This window comes from Orcinus orca, chromosome 19 (genome assembly GCF_937001465.1).
Source record: "Orcinus orca chromosome 19, mOrcOrc1.1, whole genome shotgun sequence".
Lineage (NCBI taxonomy): Eukaryota > Metazoa > Chordata > Mammalia > Artiodactyla > Delphinidae > Orcinus > Orcinus orca.
The window spans coordinates 52741586-52759299 of NC_064577.1; the positions used below are offsets into that span (position 1 = coordinate 52741586).

The following is a 17714-nucleotide window of genomic DNA, read 5'->3' on the forward strand; positions in this document are numbered from 1 at the left end:
TTGGTTTGACCCTTAATCCTACAGCATGGTGCTTACTCCTGGAGCATGGTTCTTATTCCTAAAACACAGTCTTCCTGGGGTCTCCACTGAATGCCCTGTGTTTCTCCACTCTGGCTGGGTCAGAACTCCAATACTGGGTTGCCCCAGTATCCTGAAGTCTCTGAAATCTCTGTTGAACTCTCAGCCCCTCAGCAGCTATTTTCTACCAGACCTTGTGAACGATCACCCCGGGCATAGGCAGCTTAGCAGTTGTCTAGGTCCCTGAAGGGAACCCCTTTGCAGATTTCTGGGGTCTGTTTCTGCAGTTTTCTCCACTCCATACCCTGTGAGTTCCCACCCCCTTAGCAGCTCTGAACTCTGGTCAGTTTCCTCCATGAGGCCCCTGCTTTTCTACCCAGTGCAACTGCTGTTATATGCTTGGGCTCCACCTAACCCTCTGAAACTTGGAAACCACCTTCCCTGCAAGAAAGCTGGGATGAATATGGGGTTTGCCTCTTGTGTTACCCTTCTCTCAAGGTAGCAGCTCAGCACTTGCCCGAGGCCTGAAATCACTTGTTTCATATCTTTTGTTTGCTTTTATAGTTATTCATAAGGAGAAGTTAAGGCTGATCACAGCTACTGAGTCATGGCTAGAACTAGAAAATCCATAATATATTTTTATTCATTTATTTTTATTGAGGTAAAATTCACATAAAATTAACATACACCACAGCAAGATCTTTTTTTGACTCACCTCCTAGATTAACGGAAATAAAAACAAAAATAAACAAATGGGATTTAATTAAACGTAAAAGCTTTTGCACAGCAAAGGAAACCATAAACAAGACAAAAAGACAACCTTCAGAATGGGAGAAAACTTTTGCAAATGAAACAATAGACAAAGGATTAATCTCCAAAACATACAAGCAGCTCATGGAGCTCAATATCCAAAAAACAAACAATCCAGTTAAAAAATGGGCAGAAGATCTAAATAGACATTTCACCAAGGAAGACATACAGATGGCTAAGAGGCGCATGAAAAGATGCACAACATCACTAATTATTAGAGAAATGCAAATCAAAACTACAATGAGGTATCAACTCACACCAGTCAGAATGGCCATCATCAAAAAATCTAGAAACAATAAATGCTGGAAAGGATGTGGTGAAAAGGGAACTCTCCCGCACTGTTGATGGGAATGTAAATTGATACAACCACTATGGAAAACAGTATAGAGGTTCCTTAAAAAATCTAAAAATAGAACTACCATATGACCCAGTGATCCCACTACTGGGCATATACCCTGAGAAAACCAAAAAGAGACATGTACCACAATGTTCACTGCAGCCCTATTTACAATAGCCAGGACAAGGAACCAACTTAAATGTCCATCAACCGATGAATGGATAAAGAAGATGTGGCCCATATATACAATGGAATATTACTCAGCCATAAAAAGAAACGAAATTGAGTTATTTGTAGTGAGGTGGATGTACATAGAGTCTGTCATACAGAGTGAAGTAAGTCAGAAAGAGAAAAACAAATACCATATTCTAACTCATACATGTGGAATCTAAAAAAAAAAAAAAGGTACTGATGAACCTAGTTGCAGGGCAGGAATAAAGGTGTAGACATAGAGAATGGACTTGAGGACACAGGGTGGGAGGGGGAAGCTGGGGCAAAGTGAGAGTAGCATCGACATATATACACTACCAAATGTAAAATAGTTAGCTAGTGGGAAGCATCAGCATAGCACAGGGAGATCAGCTCGGTGCTTTGTGATGACCAGAGGGGTGGGTTAGGGAGGGTGGGAGGGAGGCTCAAGAGGGAGGGGATATGGGGACATGTGTATGCATATGGCTGATTCGCTTTGTTGTTCAACAGAAATTAACACAGTATTGTGCAGCAATTATATTCCAATAAAGATCTATTAAAAAATTAATATTTTAAAGTGAACAATTCATTTTGACTCTAGTTTACAGCAGTAAGTTCAATGACTTACAGGAAATCAAAAAATTCTTTGAAGAACAAAACTTTCTAAGACTGAACCAAGAAGAAGTGAAAAATCTGAATCACCCCATATTCTGTTAAAGAAATTGAATTCGTAATTTAAAACCTTCCCACAAAGAAAACTCCAGGCCTATGTGGCTTAACTGGTGAATTCTATTAAAAAATTTAAAAAGAAAATTCCAATTTTATACAAATGTTTTCAGAGAACAAAGGAAGAAAAACAATTCCAAACCAGCATAACATAAACCTAATATCAAAATCTGACAAAGGGTGTTCGTTTTGGCAGCACATATACTAAAATTGTAATGATACAGAGCAGATCAGTATGGCCCCTGCACAAGGATGATACACAGATTCTTAAAGTGTTCCATATTTTTCTCTCACTTCTTCCATTGGATGGAGGAAAAACAAGCCATGGCTCCCCACTCAGCCCTCCCTTCCTCGCCCTTCAACAGTTTCTCCTTGGGAAAAATCAACATGTATGAATAAAGACACCAATTGAATGGCAAAAAATAAAAATCTGACATAAGGCATTATAAGAAAATTTCAAGCCCAAATCACTTATGAATATAGACATTAACATCCTAAACAAAATATTAGCATATTAAATCTGCCAATTCATAAAAAACAATACATCATGACTAAATGTGGTTTATCCCAGGAATGCAAGGCTAGTTTCATATGCAAAAACCAATCAATGTAATTCACAATGTTAATAGAATAGAGGAGAACAACTGTCTGAACATCTCAATAGATTCAAGAAAAGCATATAACAAAATCAAACTGATTCATGATTTTTTTAAAAAGAGAAAGAAAACTCTCAGCAAACAAGGGATAACATGAAACTTGCTCAATCTAATAAAAAATATCTATGAAAATCTACAGCTAACATCATACCTAGTGGTGAAAGACTGAACACCTTCCCCTAAAATTCATAACAAAACAAGGATTCTTACCACAACTCTTCAACATAGATTCAGGGATCTTAACCAATGTAACAAGGCAAGAAAAAAAATAAAATATATAAAAATTGATATTGAAGAATAAAACTACTTGCAGATAACATGATTTAATGCATGGAAAATTCAAAGGGATCTATAAAACCACTACTATAACTAATGGGAGGATTTGCATAATAAAAAGACAATGTAAAAAAATCAATTGCATTTCTATATATTAGCAATGAATAATTGAAAAATAAAATTTTAAAAGAACTTCTACAAAAATACCAAAAAATGTTAAATACTTAGGGAAAATTTTAACAAAATAGGACTAAGACATGTACACCGAAAACTACATAACATTCCTGAGAGGAATTTTAAAGGTTTACAATGTCCATTGATTGGAAGACTCAATATTGTTAAGATATCAATTCTGCAAATTGATCTATAGATTGAGTGCATTGACCTATAGATTCTAATCAGAAGCTCAGCTGTTTTTTTTTTTTTTGTAGAAATCAACATGCTTATTTTAAAGCTTATATGGAAATTCAACTGACCTAGAAGAATCAAACTATTCTGAAAAACAATAAAGTTGGAAGACTTATATTACCTGCTTTTAAGACGTTCTATGTTATTGACATAAGGATCAATGGAAACAGAATAGAGAGTCTAGAAATAGGTCAATACACATATGGTTCAGTTGAATTTTGACAAAGTTTCAAAGGTAATTTAATGGGGAAAAGATAATCTTTTCAACATATAGTTCTGGAACAACTGTATATCCATATGGAAAATAATGACCATTAGTTCATACCTTACACTATACACCAAAATTAACTCAAATGGATTAGAGGTCTAAATGTGAAAGCTAAAACAATAAAGCTTCTCGAAAAAGCTTCTAAAACAGGAAATATCTTTATGACCTTGGGGTAAGCAAAAATTTCTTAAGACCCAAAAGGCACTAATCATAAAAGAAACATAAATAAATTGTACTTTATCAAAATTAAAAACTCCTGTTCTTCAGAATATATAATTAAGAAAGTGGATAGACAGCCACAGACTAAAAGAAAATACTTGCAATACATAGAGCTGGCAAAGGACTCATATTCAAAATATATAAAAACTCCTACAAATTAAAAATAAAAGACAATGCAATAAAAAAGAACAAAAGACTTAAAGTATTTCAAAAACTAAATATCTAAACCAAAGTCAACTATATATAAAAAAAAAAAAAAACTAAATATCTAGATATCTGAAAACTAGATATCTGAATATCCAATAATCATGTGAAAAGGTGCTCCACATCATTTGTCATCAGGAATATACAAATTAAAACCACAATGAGGGGCTTCCTTGGTGGCGCAGTGGTTAAGAATCCACCTGCCAATGCAGGGGACACAGGTTTGAGCCCTGGCCTGGGAAGATCCCACATGCCGTGGAGCAAATAAGTCCGTGCGTCACAACTACTTAGCCTGTGCTTTACAGCCCATGAGCCACAACCACTGAGCTCAAGTGCCACAACCACTGAAGCCCGTGTGCCTAGAGCTTGTGCTCTGCAGCAAAAGAAGTCACTGCAAGGAGAAGCCCACGCACCACAACTAAGAGTAGCCCCCGCTCACTGCAACTAGAGAAAGCCCATATGCAGCAACAAAGATCCAAAGCAGCCAAAAATAAATAAATTTATTAAAAAAACCCACAATGAGATAGACCTTTACACCCACTTAAATGGATAAAATTTAAAACACTGAAAATACCCAGTGCTGGCAAGGTTATGGAGCAAATGGAACTCTCATTTATTTCTGGTTGGAATATGAAATGGTACTACCACCTTGGACAACTGTTTGGTGCTTTTTAATAAAGTTAAACATACATTTATCATATAATACAGAGATTCAAGTTGGTCACACAAATTTGCACATAATGGCCAAAAACTGGAAAAACCCAAATGAACATTTATGGGAATAAACAAACTGTGGTATAGAAATAAACAGCAGAATGCTACTCTGCCCAGGCTGGGTAACTTAACAAAAGACCACAGACTGGGTAACTTAAACAACAGACATTTATTTCTCACAGTTCTGGAGCCTGGGAAGTCCAAGATCAAGGTGCTGCCCAAGTAGGTTTCTGAGGCCTCTTCTTTTGGCTAGGAGGTGGCCACCATGTTGCTGTGTGTTCACATGACCTTTGCCTTATGCCTCTTCTTATAAGGACACTAATCCTATTGGATCAAGGCCCCACCCTTATAACCTCACAACCTAATTATTTCCTTAAAGGCCCCATCTCCAAATACAGCCACACTGAGGCTTAGAGCTTCAACGTATGAATTTGGGGGGAACACAAGCACTCAATGTACAACAGGAACAACAAGGAAACTACTGTTACTTGAAACAACATAACTGAATATTTTAAAAACTGTAATTCCAAAAATATGATGTTTAAGAAGAGACAAAATGGATCTATGGTGTTATAAATCAGAATAGCGGTTGCTTCTGCGTGGATGAGGAGGGATTAATGGAAAAGTGGCATGAGGGGAATTTTTAAAGTGATGGAAATGTTTTTTCTTGGTGGGAGGGATGGTGACAAGTGAATACCTTTGCCAAAATGCATAGAGCTGTATTGCATTCCCCCAAATTAATGCATTTATTGCATATAAATTATGGCTCACTAGAGTACATTTCTCTATATCAACTCATATGGAGTTACCTCTATCTTTGTAGCAGCTATATTGTCTTCTGTATATGAATGCATCATAATTTATTAAACTATTTCTCCATTGCTATATATTTATATGGCTTACAAGTTTTTGCTATTATTGGTAATGCTGTCATGAACATACTTAAGGATAGATTCCTAGGTGGGATTGTTAGAGCATTTTCTCTGTAAAGATGAAGAATCTGAAGCCCAGAAACAAGAAGAGACTTCTCCAAGGCCTACCGCAATTACGCACTGTGAGTTATGGTGGTAGAAGTTGGAATTGAAGAGGTCTCTGTGGCTCCACGGAAATACTGTTGGGGAGCAGGAAGGCAATGCTGGGCTTCCAACCAGAATAATAGAAACCATTTAGACTAATTCCACTTCCCTCTCTGTCTAACTCCTACTCGTCCTGTGGGTAAAAAATGCCTTTGGGCTGCCTTAATTTAACATTATGCTAAGTTAATTCCTGGGATCCCGTAATACCCTAGGCTTAATAATAGCTCACTATGTGCCAAGTAATGCGGTAGCACTTTAAATGCATTACCTCCTTTAACCCTCACAACTCCATAAGACATAGCTGTTATGAATTCCATGCCCATTTTATAGATGGGAAAACTGAGGCTTAAACAGTTTAAGTAAATTGCCCAAGGCTACACAGCCAAAAATTAGTATAAACAGGTTTCAAACCCAGGTCCCTGATACAAAAGGGACTCTGTTATACTATACTACCTCTCAGGAACGGTACTTCACAGGATGTTGTTGTGAAGGTTACATGAAATGGTTGCAGTGTTCATTCCTGGCCTCTCGACAACTTGAAGGCAGTTACTGTGTCTTTATCTCTGTCCTCCTAACATCTGGTGCATAATGGAGTTCAAAGGGCTTAGCACTGTGCCTGACACAGAGCAAGCACTCAATGAGCGCTAATTATTATCATTACTGGAATCCAATAGACATTTGTTGAGTAAGTAAACATTTGCATGAATGACTAATTATCTAGAGTATTCTTTCAGCAAATAATGAACAGAGGGACAACAGGTTGCAGGCCTCCTCTCCTGCCAAGCCTCTCATTTGGAGGCAGCTGACCCATGAAGGAATTGCCAGCCCTCTTCTGTTCACATGTCTGCTCCCCCACGGGATACGGAAGCAGGAAGGGCATCTGACTCAGCGCTGCGGCTCCAGTCCCAGCTCAGTGTACCACAGTGTTGAGCAGAGTGTTCTTTCCTTCATGCACAGCATATTTGTACATAAGGAAAGAACCAGCTGGCGTGGTGGCGGTGCTCTGTGTGTGTCTGTGTGCATGTGTCTCTTCCTTCCCCTCACAGTGAAGCCAACTGACAATGGGGTGGGGTTGAGGGGGTGCTTAATACAAAGCTCTGGGCAACATCACGGCACACAAAGGACGAATACAGGCTTAAGGAGGAATAGTCATGTACTCAGGGTGCAAGAACATCAGGCCCTTGAGCCTCTATGTTTCTATTCTGTTGCTTCATCTTCTTGATGAAGATGAAGACCCTGCATCATGGAGGTAACGGGTCTAGGTTGGGGAAGAGCCTGCTCAGCCCCCTAAGCTGATGAATGCTGCTTCCCTTGACCCACACGACCTTGGATGTGGTTAGCATTCGGAGCCTCTGTCAGTTTATTAACTGACATTCCCTCAAACCTCACTCTGGGCCCTTCTCTGATGTTTGTCTGCCTGGATCCTGCTTCCCCCTGCCTAGTGCCTTGATTAGCTTCTATCTTTGGCAGGGAGGCCTCCCCTGCCCTTCCCAGTCCAGCTGCCTTGCTCGGGGAAGACCCCATCACAGACTTGAGATGTGAACCTTTCAGTTCCTTGGCCCGATTGGCTGACGCTACCCACTTCTTGGCATGGGTGGGAGCAGGGGGCAGCATGGCCCAAGAGCATGGGGACCAGAAGTGGCACCTGAAGCACTTGACAAGACCACAGTTTTCTCTTTCCTACCTGGCTCCCGCCTCACCTAGTTACTGAAGTCTTCATCTAAGGCCGCCAAAATCCCACACTCTCATTTTTGTAGTGAAGTTTTCAGAGCCTCGCTCACGGAAGGCAGTTTTGATTTATGTCTTATGGTTAACCTAAAAGTCTTAAGTAAACATTTCTTGTCTGAAATGCCTGTCACTCTGTTATTATAGACAATATAACAAGAAATACATTTTCATATAAGACTGTAAGCGAAAAGACAAATTGTTCTCGAGCTTATATATCCTTGCGTGATTTGAAAACATCAAGCCAGAGATGGAAAATACAAGCCAACAGAGGAGAGATAGGGAGGAAGAATCAAAAAAGTATCCAAGCATTAGGAGTTTCTGAAAAAAGAGGATGAAAACACAGAGGAGAGGAAATTATCAAAGAAATAATACAGGAAAATTTCTCAGAGATGAAGGACACAAGACCTCAGAACAGTGCGTGAAGAAGGCCCACACCTGAAACAGGGAACATCACTGAACTAGAGGTCAGTCAGGATAAGGAGAGCACCCTAAAATCTTCCACTGAGAGTTAGGTCCCTAGAAAGTGATAGAATGAGAATGGATCAGGGTTTTCAATAGAAAAATCTATATAGCAGGCAACAGAGCTGTGCCTTCAAAGTCTTAAGGGAACTTGATTTACAACCTACAATTCAATGCCCAGTCCAAGCATCAATCAAGTCTAAAGGCAAAATAAATACATTTCCAAACGTAAAATAGTTAGAAATTTTACCCACCATACACCTCTGCGTAAGATGTTACTTAATGGTATGCTCTGGCAAAATAAGGAAAGAAATTCAAGAATGTAACCCAAATCTCCGAAAGTGTGGATCGAGCCCAGGAAATTAGTGAAAAGAAGTTCCTGGATTATTACTGTCCAGACTGAAGCAGGAGCACAGAAGACTCTAGAAGGTAGATCCTTGGGGAGGGGAAAAACTCAATAGAACACCTGTTGGGATGGAAAGTTAGGGAGAAATTGAGAATATGATGAAGCCAACTACTGCTAGATAAAAAAGAAAAGCTATTTGAAATTCCTGATTCAAGAAAAGTACTGCAAGAAAGCAAACATAAGCAGGTATGTCACTGGCCGGGCAACGAGCCACATGTGTATGTATATAAATCTCGGTAAAGTAAACATTGTTTATTAGTTTTAGAATCAATCTTTAAGCAAAGCATGGAAGGCTTCATTACAGTTACGAAACAACGGGAATGCTATGGATGGAGACGAGGTAAAAGTACATATGACCGAAACGGGGGAGAGGAGGAAGGAGGAGAGATGAGGGGAGGCTGCAGCGTGAGCTGCCCCTTCTCAGGAGGCATCGGTGGGGATCAGCGTTGGGAGATAACAGTGGGTGAACAAGAAGAGTGTAGTGTGTTTCCTAAAATGACAAGTGGTGATATAATCCGAAATAGTGATATAATTGTGTTGGGAAAATGAGACAGAGGGAGAGGGAGGCTAAGCTTGAGTGAGCTAAACCCTCTTCCAATAGCAGGAAGTCAATGAATATACTGTTAAAACATAAAATAGAGAAATAGCAGTGTTTGCACAGGGATATGCAGATAACATTCAGAAGAAACAGCTGAACAGGTGAGAGGTGGTTGCCCTGGGGATTGGAAGAGAAGAACAGGGGACTCTTACTTTGACTGAAAAAAAAAAATATGTTAAGGAAGCACAGTTATGTCCCATATGTTGAGCGGCCTGTGGTCCATCTCTCATTTGAGGATGTGAGTGTTGAAGGGCAGGGAAGGCCAGGGGGCAGGACAGACAGGGCAGGGCTTCCGCAGGGCGACGCTTGCTGTGGTTTCGGTCTCCAGTGGCCGACAAAGCCAGTGGGCATGAGGGCCAGAATTCAAGTGCAGCCTGTCCCCAAACGACCCCCACCACACTTATTTTTTTTTAAAATCATATTCTTACTGTAAAAACATGACGATGACTTTCCAGGAATGTGTTTCAATCTTCTATAATCCTCCCGAGGCCTGTGTCCAATAATTACTTACATCTTTTCCGTGATCCCGTCTAGTCTTTGTCTACATTATACGTCATTGGGCATAGTTCTGATTCTTGTGTCCATATAACTTTGTAAGCATCCTGTCTCTCATAAATGGTGTCGCCTGTTTCTACATAGTCTGCATAATTATCCATGTTAATGGATGAATATTATGCAGGATCATTTTTAATTAACAACAACACTCTGGGTTAACAGTTCATCATTCTGCCAAGTATTTCTCTATTTTCTAATCTCCATTTTGTATAACACTGTTCCTTTTACTGAACACTTTCTTATCAACCTCACAACTTTACAGTGTGTAATAGGGGCAGGTGCTAATATCCCCGCTTTACAGACAGGGAAACTGAGATCTAGAAGACCAGCTTGCCCAAAGTCGTACTGACAGCAAAGATGGGGCTGAGAGGAAACCTTCCTCTAGGTCTCTTCTCTCCAAGTTGAGAACCCCTTTCATCACACTGCCCCGATGCTGGACATCGCTCAGCTCATTCTCTTGTTGAGCCAGGGCCCTTCTCAGGAAGGAATTATTACCACCTCATTGTACAGGTGAGGAAACTGAGGCCCAGAGAGGGAGGTAACTTGCCTAAGGCCTCATGGCAGAGCCAGGAGTCAAACCCAGGCAGGTTTACTCCAAAGCCAGATGTCTTTCCGATAATTTACTTTTTGTGTTACTGTCTTTTGGCTACTTCAAATAATGCCACTCTGAGTACTGGTGTACAAATATCTGTTTGAGTCTCTGCTTTCAATTATTTTGAAAGAAGTGGGTGAGCTTTTAAAAACAAATCAAAACTCTGTTTACACTCTCTGTTTCCGGTTTTTCTGGGTGGCAGTGGAGGGCAAGGAGAGGGAGGCAAGCACTATATCAGAGTGCATGGGTGGGTGAAAATATTGCAGATCATATATATGATAAGGGGCTTGTATCCAGAAAATATAAAGAACTCTCACAACTCAATTATAAAAAGACAAATAACCCAACTTAAAGAAGACAAAGGATCTGAATAGACATTTGTCCAAGAAAGAAATACAAATGGCCAATAGGCACATGAGAAGATGCTCTGCAGCATCAGTCATCACGGAAATGCAAAACAAAACCACAATGAGATACCATATCACATCCACTAGGATGGCTAAAATAAAAAAGTCAGACAATAACAAGTGTTGGTGAGGATGTGGAGAAGTTGGAACACTCATGCACTGTTGGTGAGAATGTGAAATGGTGCAGCCACTTTGGAAAATAGTTTGGCAGCTCCTCAAAGTGACTAAACATAGAATTACCACATGACCCAGCAATTCCACTCTTAGGTAAATACCCAGAAGAATTGAAAACAGGTATTCAAACAAAAACATGTATAAGATGTTTCTAGCAGCATTATTCACAGTAGCCAAAAGGTGGAAACAATCCAAATGTTCATCAGATAATGAAAGGATAAACAAGATAATAATAGTATAAATTATAAAATATAATGGAATATTATTCAACCATAAAATGGATGAAGTATAGCAGCCTTATTCATAATTGCACAAACTTGGAGGTAACCAAGATATCCTTCAGTAACTGAATGGATAAATAGAGTGTGGTACATCCATACAGTGGACTATTATTCAACCATCAAAAGGAATGAGCTATCAAGCCATGAAAAGACATGTTACTAAGTGAAAGAATACAATCTGAAAGGGCTACATACTATGTGATTCCAGGTACGTGACACTCTGGAAAAGAAAAAACTATGGCGACAGTAAAAAGATCAGTGGTTGCCAGTGGTTGGGGAGAAGGAGGAATGAACAGGTGGAACACAGAGGATTTTTAGGGCAATGAAACTATTCGTATGACTCTATACAAGGAGAAGGTGGATGCATTTTCCAAAATCCACAGAATTTACAACACCAAGAGTGGATCTTTACAAAACCAATGTTCAACTTTAGGTTTGGGTGACAGTGAGGTGTCAATGCAGGTTCGTCGACTGTAGTAAATACATCAAATGTAGTAAATGAATTTACATTCGACAGTAAATGTCAAATCCGGTGGCAGATTTAACAGCAGGGAAGGCTATGGGTGCAGGGGAGGGGACCAGGAGGTATATGGAAACTGTACTTTTTCCTCAATTTTGCTGTAAGCATAAAATGACTCAAAAATAAAATCTAAGAAAATGAATGAAATATTGACACATTTTACAGCAATGAATGAACGTTGAAACCATTATGCTAAGTGAAAGAAACCAGTCACAAAACACCACTATTGTATGATTCCATTTATATGGAATGTCCAGACTAGGAAAATCTATAGAGACAGAAAGGAGATTAGTGGTTGTTTAGGGCAGAGGGATACAGGATAGGGGTTGGGGAAGGGGGAGTAATTGTTAAAGGGTATGGGGTTTCTCTGGGAGGTCATAAAAATGCCATAAATTGTGGTGATAGCTGCACATATCCATGAATAAGCTAAAATCATTGAATCATACACTTAAAAGGGGTGAATTGTATGGTATGTAAATTGTATCTCAATAAAGCTATTTTTTAAAAGACGAAGAAGGAGGGCTTCCTTGGTGGCGCAGTGGTTGAGAATCTGCCTGCCAATGCAGGGGACACGGGTTCGAGCCCTGGTCTGGGAGGATCCCACATGTCCCGGAGCGGCTGGGCCCATGAGCCACAACTACTGAGCCTGTGCATCTGGAGCTTGTGCTCCACAACAAGAGAGGCCGCGACAGTGAGAGGCCCGCGCACCGCGATTAAGGGTGGCCCCCGCTCGCCAGAACTAGAGAAAGCCCTCGCACAGAAACGAAGACCCAACACAGCCAAAAATAAATAAATAAATAAAATTTAAAAAAAAAAGAAGAAGGAGGGCAAGAAGGAGAGGATAGGATTGCAGCTTCCCAGAAGTCCCTACTAACTGCCTTCATGGGCAGCTAAAAGGCTGCCCCCAGCAAGCCCAAGCCTGAGGGAAAACGCTCTGTCTCGAGTGATGAGGGATAAGGATAAACTTTCTGCCAGGAGGTTTCAGCACTATCAGCACAGCTCAGCTTAGCTCCCGAACAGGTGCTCTTACCTCGGTGGGCACCTTGACAACCCTCTCCATCAGAACACTGTGACACAGACCATTACGGGTGGGACCTATTGCCATTGAATCAGCAAAATGGGCCCACATGAGACAGAAGCAGACTGCTCCAGGAAGTGTGTGATCTCTGAGACTTCTGTCTTCTCTTCAAGTTCAGAGAAGGCAGCCAACCCTGCATCCCTCCCTCAGCCTGGAGGCAACCGCAGGCCAAGGCAGATTCCTGAGTCCCGTGGAGCCTGTTACTTGACCTTTAGAGTTTTTTTTAAAGTTATAAAAGTTTAGAGCTGAAAAAGACATTGGAAGTCATCCAGGTAGCGGCTTCTAGACTTTTCGATTTCATAGCCCATATCACCCCAAATACCTGGGGAGACAGACAAGGTTGACAACTTTTTCTTTTGCTAAATTAAGAAAAATTTGAAAACTAACATCATTATTTGATTTCAAAAAGAACAGTTGACAAGATAGAACGTCAGAATAAAGAGAAACCATTTAAATGGAATAAATTGAGATTTTTGCAAAACTTGCTGCATTTCTCCTTTCCCCTCCCTACCTCGCCCCTACCCCCAAGTAGAAGAAACTTGCCAAATCCTGGAGCAGGAATGGTTTGGGGGCCCAGGCCCACTCCCCATTCAGTACTTGAATCCTCTTGAAACCACCTCTGGACACATGCTTCTCCAATAGGAGGAGTTTAGTGTCAGGCAGACCTGGGTTCCAATCCTGCCTTGCGATTTACTGGCTATGTATAGACGTCTGCAAGTTTCTTACTTTCTCCGAGCCTCAATTCTCTTATCTTTAAAATAATCCTTGCCTCACAGATTTTTTGGTGGAAACTGTCTCGCAGTAAAAGAAAAAAATATGAGCGTCCTTGGCACAGAGTAGGCGCTACCTTGTTAGTTCCATGCCCTCTGGTGATGAAAATTAGTCTGAGATAATTCATGCCATTTTCCTGGCATTTCACTGGATGAAAAGGTCTTCCCCAGGTAAAGCTAAACACGCCTCCCTGTATATCCACCCACGGGTCTCATACATGTACTTTAGGATCACATGGAATAAACCTAATCCTTCTGGCATGTGACAGACCTTAGTTTCTTTTTAATCTTCTGTTCTCCAGATAAGTACCCTGTCTCTGTCAATCATTCCTCAGAGAAGTCCTCACCACCCTGCTCTCATTGGCCAGCTATTGCCAGAATAATGCTGTATAACAAACCTCTCCAAAAACTCAAAGGCAAAACAAACAACTCAACGGCATAAGCTAAGGCTTGGCGGGGTTTGACTCCAAGCTTCAAGATGGGTCCAGGTCTGCTCCAGGTGCCTCTCATCTTCCTTGGACTCCCCAAGGCTTGTTCTTTTAATAACAAAAGGCAGAAGTGTAAGGAGTTATATTCATTGGTGCCGCATATTTCCAGCCTTTGTTGCCTTCACATATCATTGACCAAAGCAAGTCACAAGATGAAGCCCAAACTCAAGAGGCCATGGCAAGGGTACAGATATAGAATATGGAGGAGTGAAGAATTGAGGCCAGTAGTTCAATCTTTCCACTGCTCACTTTCCCTTTGTCTTATTTCCATTGACCTTGACTTATTTCCACTGGACACATGTTTCTAAGACCTCACTGGGATGTGGGGAGTAGGAGGCTAGGGAGGAAAAACAAGACCTTGCATGATCTGTCCCCTACCTACCTCTCTGACCTCATCTCCTATCACTCTCCTCCTTGCTCTCCACTCATTAGCCACACTGGGTTCCTTTCGTTTTCTTGAAGACACTAATTTCTTTGCCACCTCAGGGGCTTTGCAGTGCTGTGCTTTATGCTTTGTGTGGAAAACTCTTTTTCTCCTAACCTCTTCCTCTGCCCCAAGATGGCTTTCTTCTTATATTGAAAATAGAATTTACAAAACAGAAGTAGGATCACGGATGTAGAAACAAACTTATTGTTACGCAGGGATAAGGCGGGGAGGGATAAACTGGGGATTGGGATTGACATATACACACTACTACGTATAAAATAGATGACCAATAAGGACCTGCTGCATAGCACAGGGAACTCTACTCTGTAATGGCCTATATGGGAAAAGAACCAAAAAAAAAAAAAAAAAATAGTGGCTATATGTATAACTGATTCACTTTGCTGTATACCTGAAACTAACACAACGTTGTAAATCAACTATGCTCCAATACAAATTTTAAAAAAATAAATAAATAAAATAGAACTTACATGGCATGTCCTAAAAGAGATGTCTTTCTGATCATCGAATCCAATTAAGTCTTCCTCTTTTGTTCTCTAGGGTCTTATTTATTTTCCTCCTGGTACTTTACCCTGATTTGTAATTATTTGTTTATTTAATTTTGTTTTTCTTCCTCTACTAGACTCCAAGTTCCATGAAGGTAAAGAAGACCATGTCTGCCCAGCTCACTTCTGTATCCCCATTGCCCAGCACAGACCCCAACACACAGGATACGCTTCATACACATTTACTGAGTGAAGAAATGTAGGATTAAATGCAAAGGAATAAGTGAATGAATGGCTTTCATCATTTTCTTTCCAACATATTCATTCACATCCTCTTGCCCTCTGTTCAATGACAGAAGGCAAAGGAGGAAAGGGAGTATAAACCTGCTCTCGGAACACAGCCCAGCAAAGGCTCCTACTCTTTTCTTAGGTGTATGGCCTTTGCCACCAGTGCTTAACTACTTTGGGTGAGGATTTGCTTCCATGACTCATTTTGCTTAGACACTTGCTCCGAGGAATTCATGCCCTCTGACCACATGCTCACTGTCGAGGGAGGTGAGCAGATCAAAAACATGCTACCAATCATTCACCAGGGGGATAATTGACAAGGGTCAGCCTAGGGGAACTATGGGTAAACAGAGGTCCAGGACACAAACTGCTGCTTGCAAGATAGAGAGGTCTGATTTTCGCCACTAAATGTGCCCATTCCGCTGCCCACTTTGAAACCCTTCTCTGTCCTCCCACACAGCCTTTCACTGAGACCGCGCTCTTCATGCCCCCACAAACCACTGAACCAAGGAGAAGGCTTGGACATTTCTGTCTGTGGTCCTTTGAAAACATCTGCACCTGTATGATGAAGCCCTCTGTAACGGGAGCCAGAAAGTCAAGAAGGTTCTGAGTCCCATCTCTCTGCCCATTACCAGCTGGAGGATGCAGGCGGGTAGGTGACTTCACCTTTGCAAACCTCAGTTTCCTCACCTGACAAACGGGCTCGGTCATACCTACTAACCGGGCAGTGATGAGAATTGGTTGAGACGGGACAACATCAAAGTGCTTCCTGAACTGTGAAAGACAATTCTAATACGTGAGGTTATTTACCTTCTTCAGTCAAGTAGGGCTGTGTCGTGCAGCATAAGGGGTTAAGGATTCAGGAACCAAAAACTCCCTCTACAACAGAAGAAAAGAGAAAACTCATGCCCGCTTCCAGATGCACATGAGGGACAGATTGCTTAGGATGGGATGGCAATCGGGTCTCCAAGTGGGAGAAATGATTGCCATCCTCATCAATATTACTGCCGCCTAAGTCTACGGGGGACGCAATCAGGTAATTGAGGTCTCCAATTCGGTTTTTATCCAGACACCAAGATTAATAGGAATGACTTCTTGGAATTAACTCTTTGAAGCTTTCTAACACACAATGCACTTAGGATTTGACATTAACATTTTAGACCTGCACATTTGGAAGGCAAAGATCTGTTGTCTGGTTTAGCTAGCCCAAATGTTACAAAGGCCAAGGTCATAGGATTTCTGTATAGTTGTCAGTTCTGGTTGACCTGAGGGGGTTCAACTACCTGAACCCCTAGACAGCCACTTCCAAGATGTCGTTGTAGGTCAAAAGGACCGCTGGGAGAAAGCGAATGGTGATGACTGGGGGCAATCCAACTTAGATGCCATAAAGACAACAACAGACCAGCAACACAGAAAAACACAACTAAACTGTGCAGCAACATTGCTCTGCTGTTGTCAGGGCAGTGGCACTTATATCATTAACTCAATAAATATTTACTGAATCTTTATCATGCACCCAGTACCATATTAATAGAAAAAAAACCTATAGCAGATACAGACAAATCCCTTGGGGGAAAAAAAAAATCCAGCACGCTTTCATGATAAATACAATCAACAAACGAGGCCTAGAAGGGAACATTCCTCAACCTTTATAAAGGCATCTATGAAAAACTCTCTGCTAACGTCACACGTAGACTGATGCTTTCCCCCTAAGATCAGGAAGTAGACAAGGAAGTCCATTTTTGCCCCTTCTATTCAACATTGTACTAGAAGTCCTAGCCAGGGCAATACGGCGGGGGCGGGGGGGGGGGGGGTGGGCAGGGAAGTGATCCAGGTTGGAAAGGAAGAAGTAAAACTATCTCTATTCATAGATGATATGATCTTACATATGGAAACCACTAAAGAATTCACACACACCAAAACAAAACAAACTATTAAAACTAATAAACAAGTTTAGCAACGTTGCAGGACCAATACACACAAATCACTTGTATTTCTATATACTAGCAGTGAGCAATCCAAAAATGAAATTAAGACAATTCCTTTCACAATAGCATCAAAGAGAATAAAATATTTAGGAGTAAATCTAACCAAAGAAGTGCGAGACTTGTACTCTGAAAACTACAAAATGTTGTGCTGTTGGTGTTATATGTATCCAAGGTCACAAAGATTTATGTTTTCTTCTAAGAGTTCGATAGTTTTAACTCTTATGTTTACATCTTGGATTGATTTTGAGTTAATTGAAAAAATTAAATAAAGCAAATAAATGGAAAGACGTTATGTGTTCACGGATTGGAAGACTTAATATTGTTAAGATGCAAAATTCTCCAAAATGATCTACAGCTTCAATTCAATCTATATCAAAAATCTAACTGCTTTCTTTGCAGAAATGGACAAGTTTATCCTTAAATTCATATGAAATTGCAGGGGACCCCATATAGCCTAAACAATCTTGAAAAAGAAGAACAAAAGTGGGGACCTTATACTTTCCAATTTCAACACTTACTACAAAGCTACAGTAATCCAAACATTGTGATAC

At 40.6% G+C, this 17714-nt stretch overlaps 1 protein-coding gene and 1 non-coding gene across 2 annotated transcripts in view; both read left to right on the forward strand.

Annotated features, from left to right (window-relative positions):
* LOC117202104 (sterile alpha motif domain-containing protein 1-like) overlaps positions 1-16963 on the forward strand; it is an 80610-nt gene extending 63647 nt beyond the window's left edge. Inside the window, exon 3 of the mRNA XM_033431749.2 lies at positions 15636-16963. Within this exon, the coding sequence (XP_033287640.1) occupies positions 15636-15741 (106 nt within the window). The 3' untranslated portion in view covers positions 15742-16963. The remainder of the gene's footprint in view (positions 1-15635) is intronic.
* On the forward strand, positions 2261-2367 carry LOC117202125 (U6 spliceosomal RNA). The gene has a single exon (XR_004484310.1). It is a non-coding gene; the product is annotated as a U6 spliceosomal RNA (small nuclear RNA).
* Positions 16964-17714: the final 751 nt, after the last annotated feature.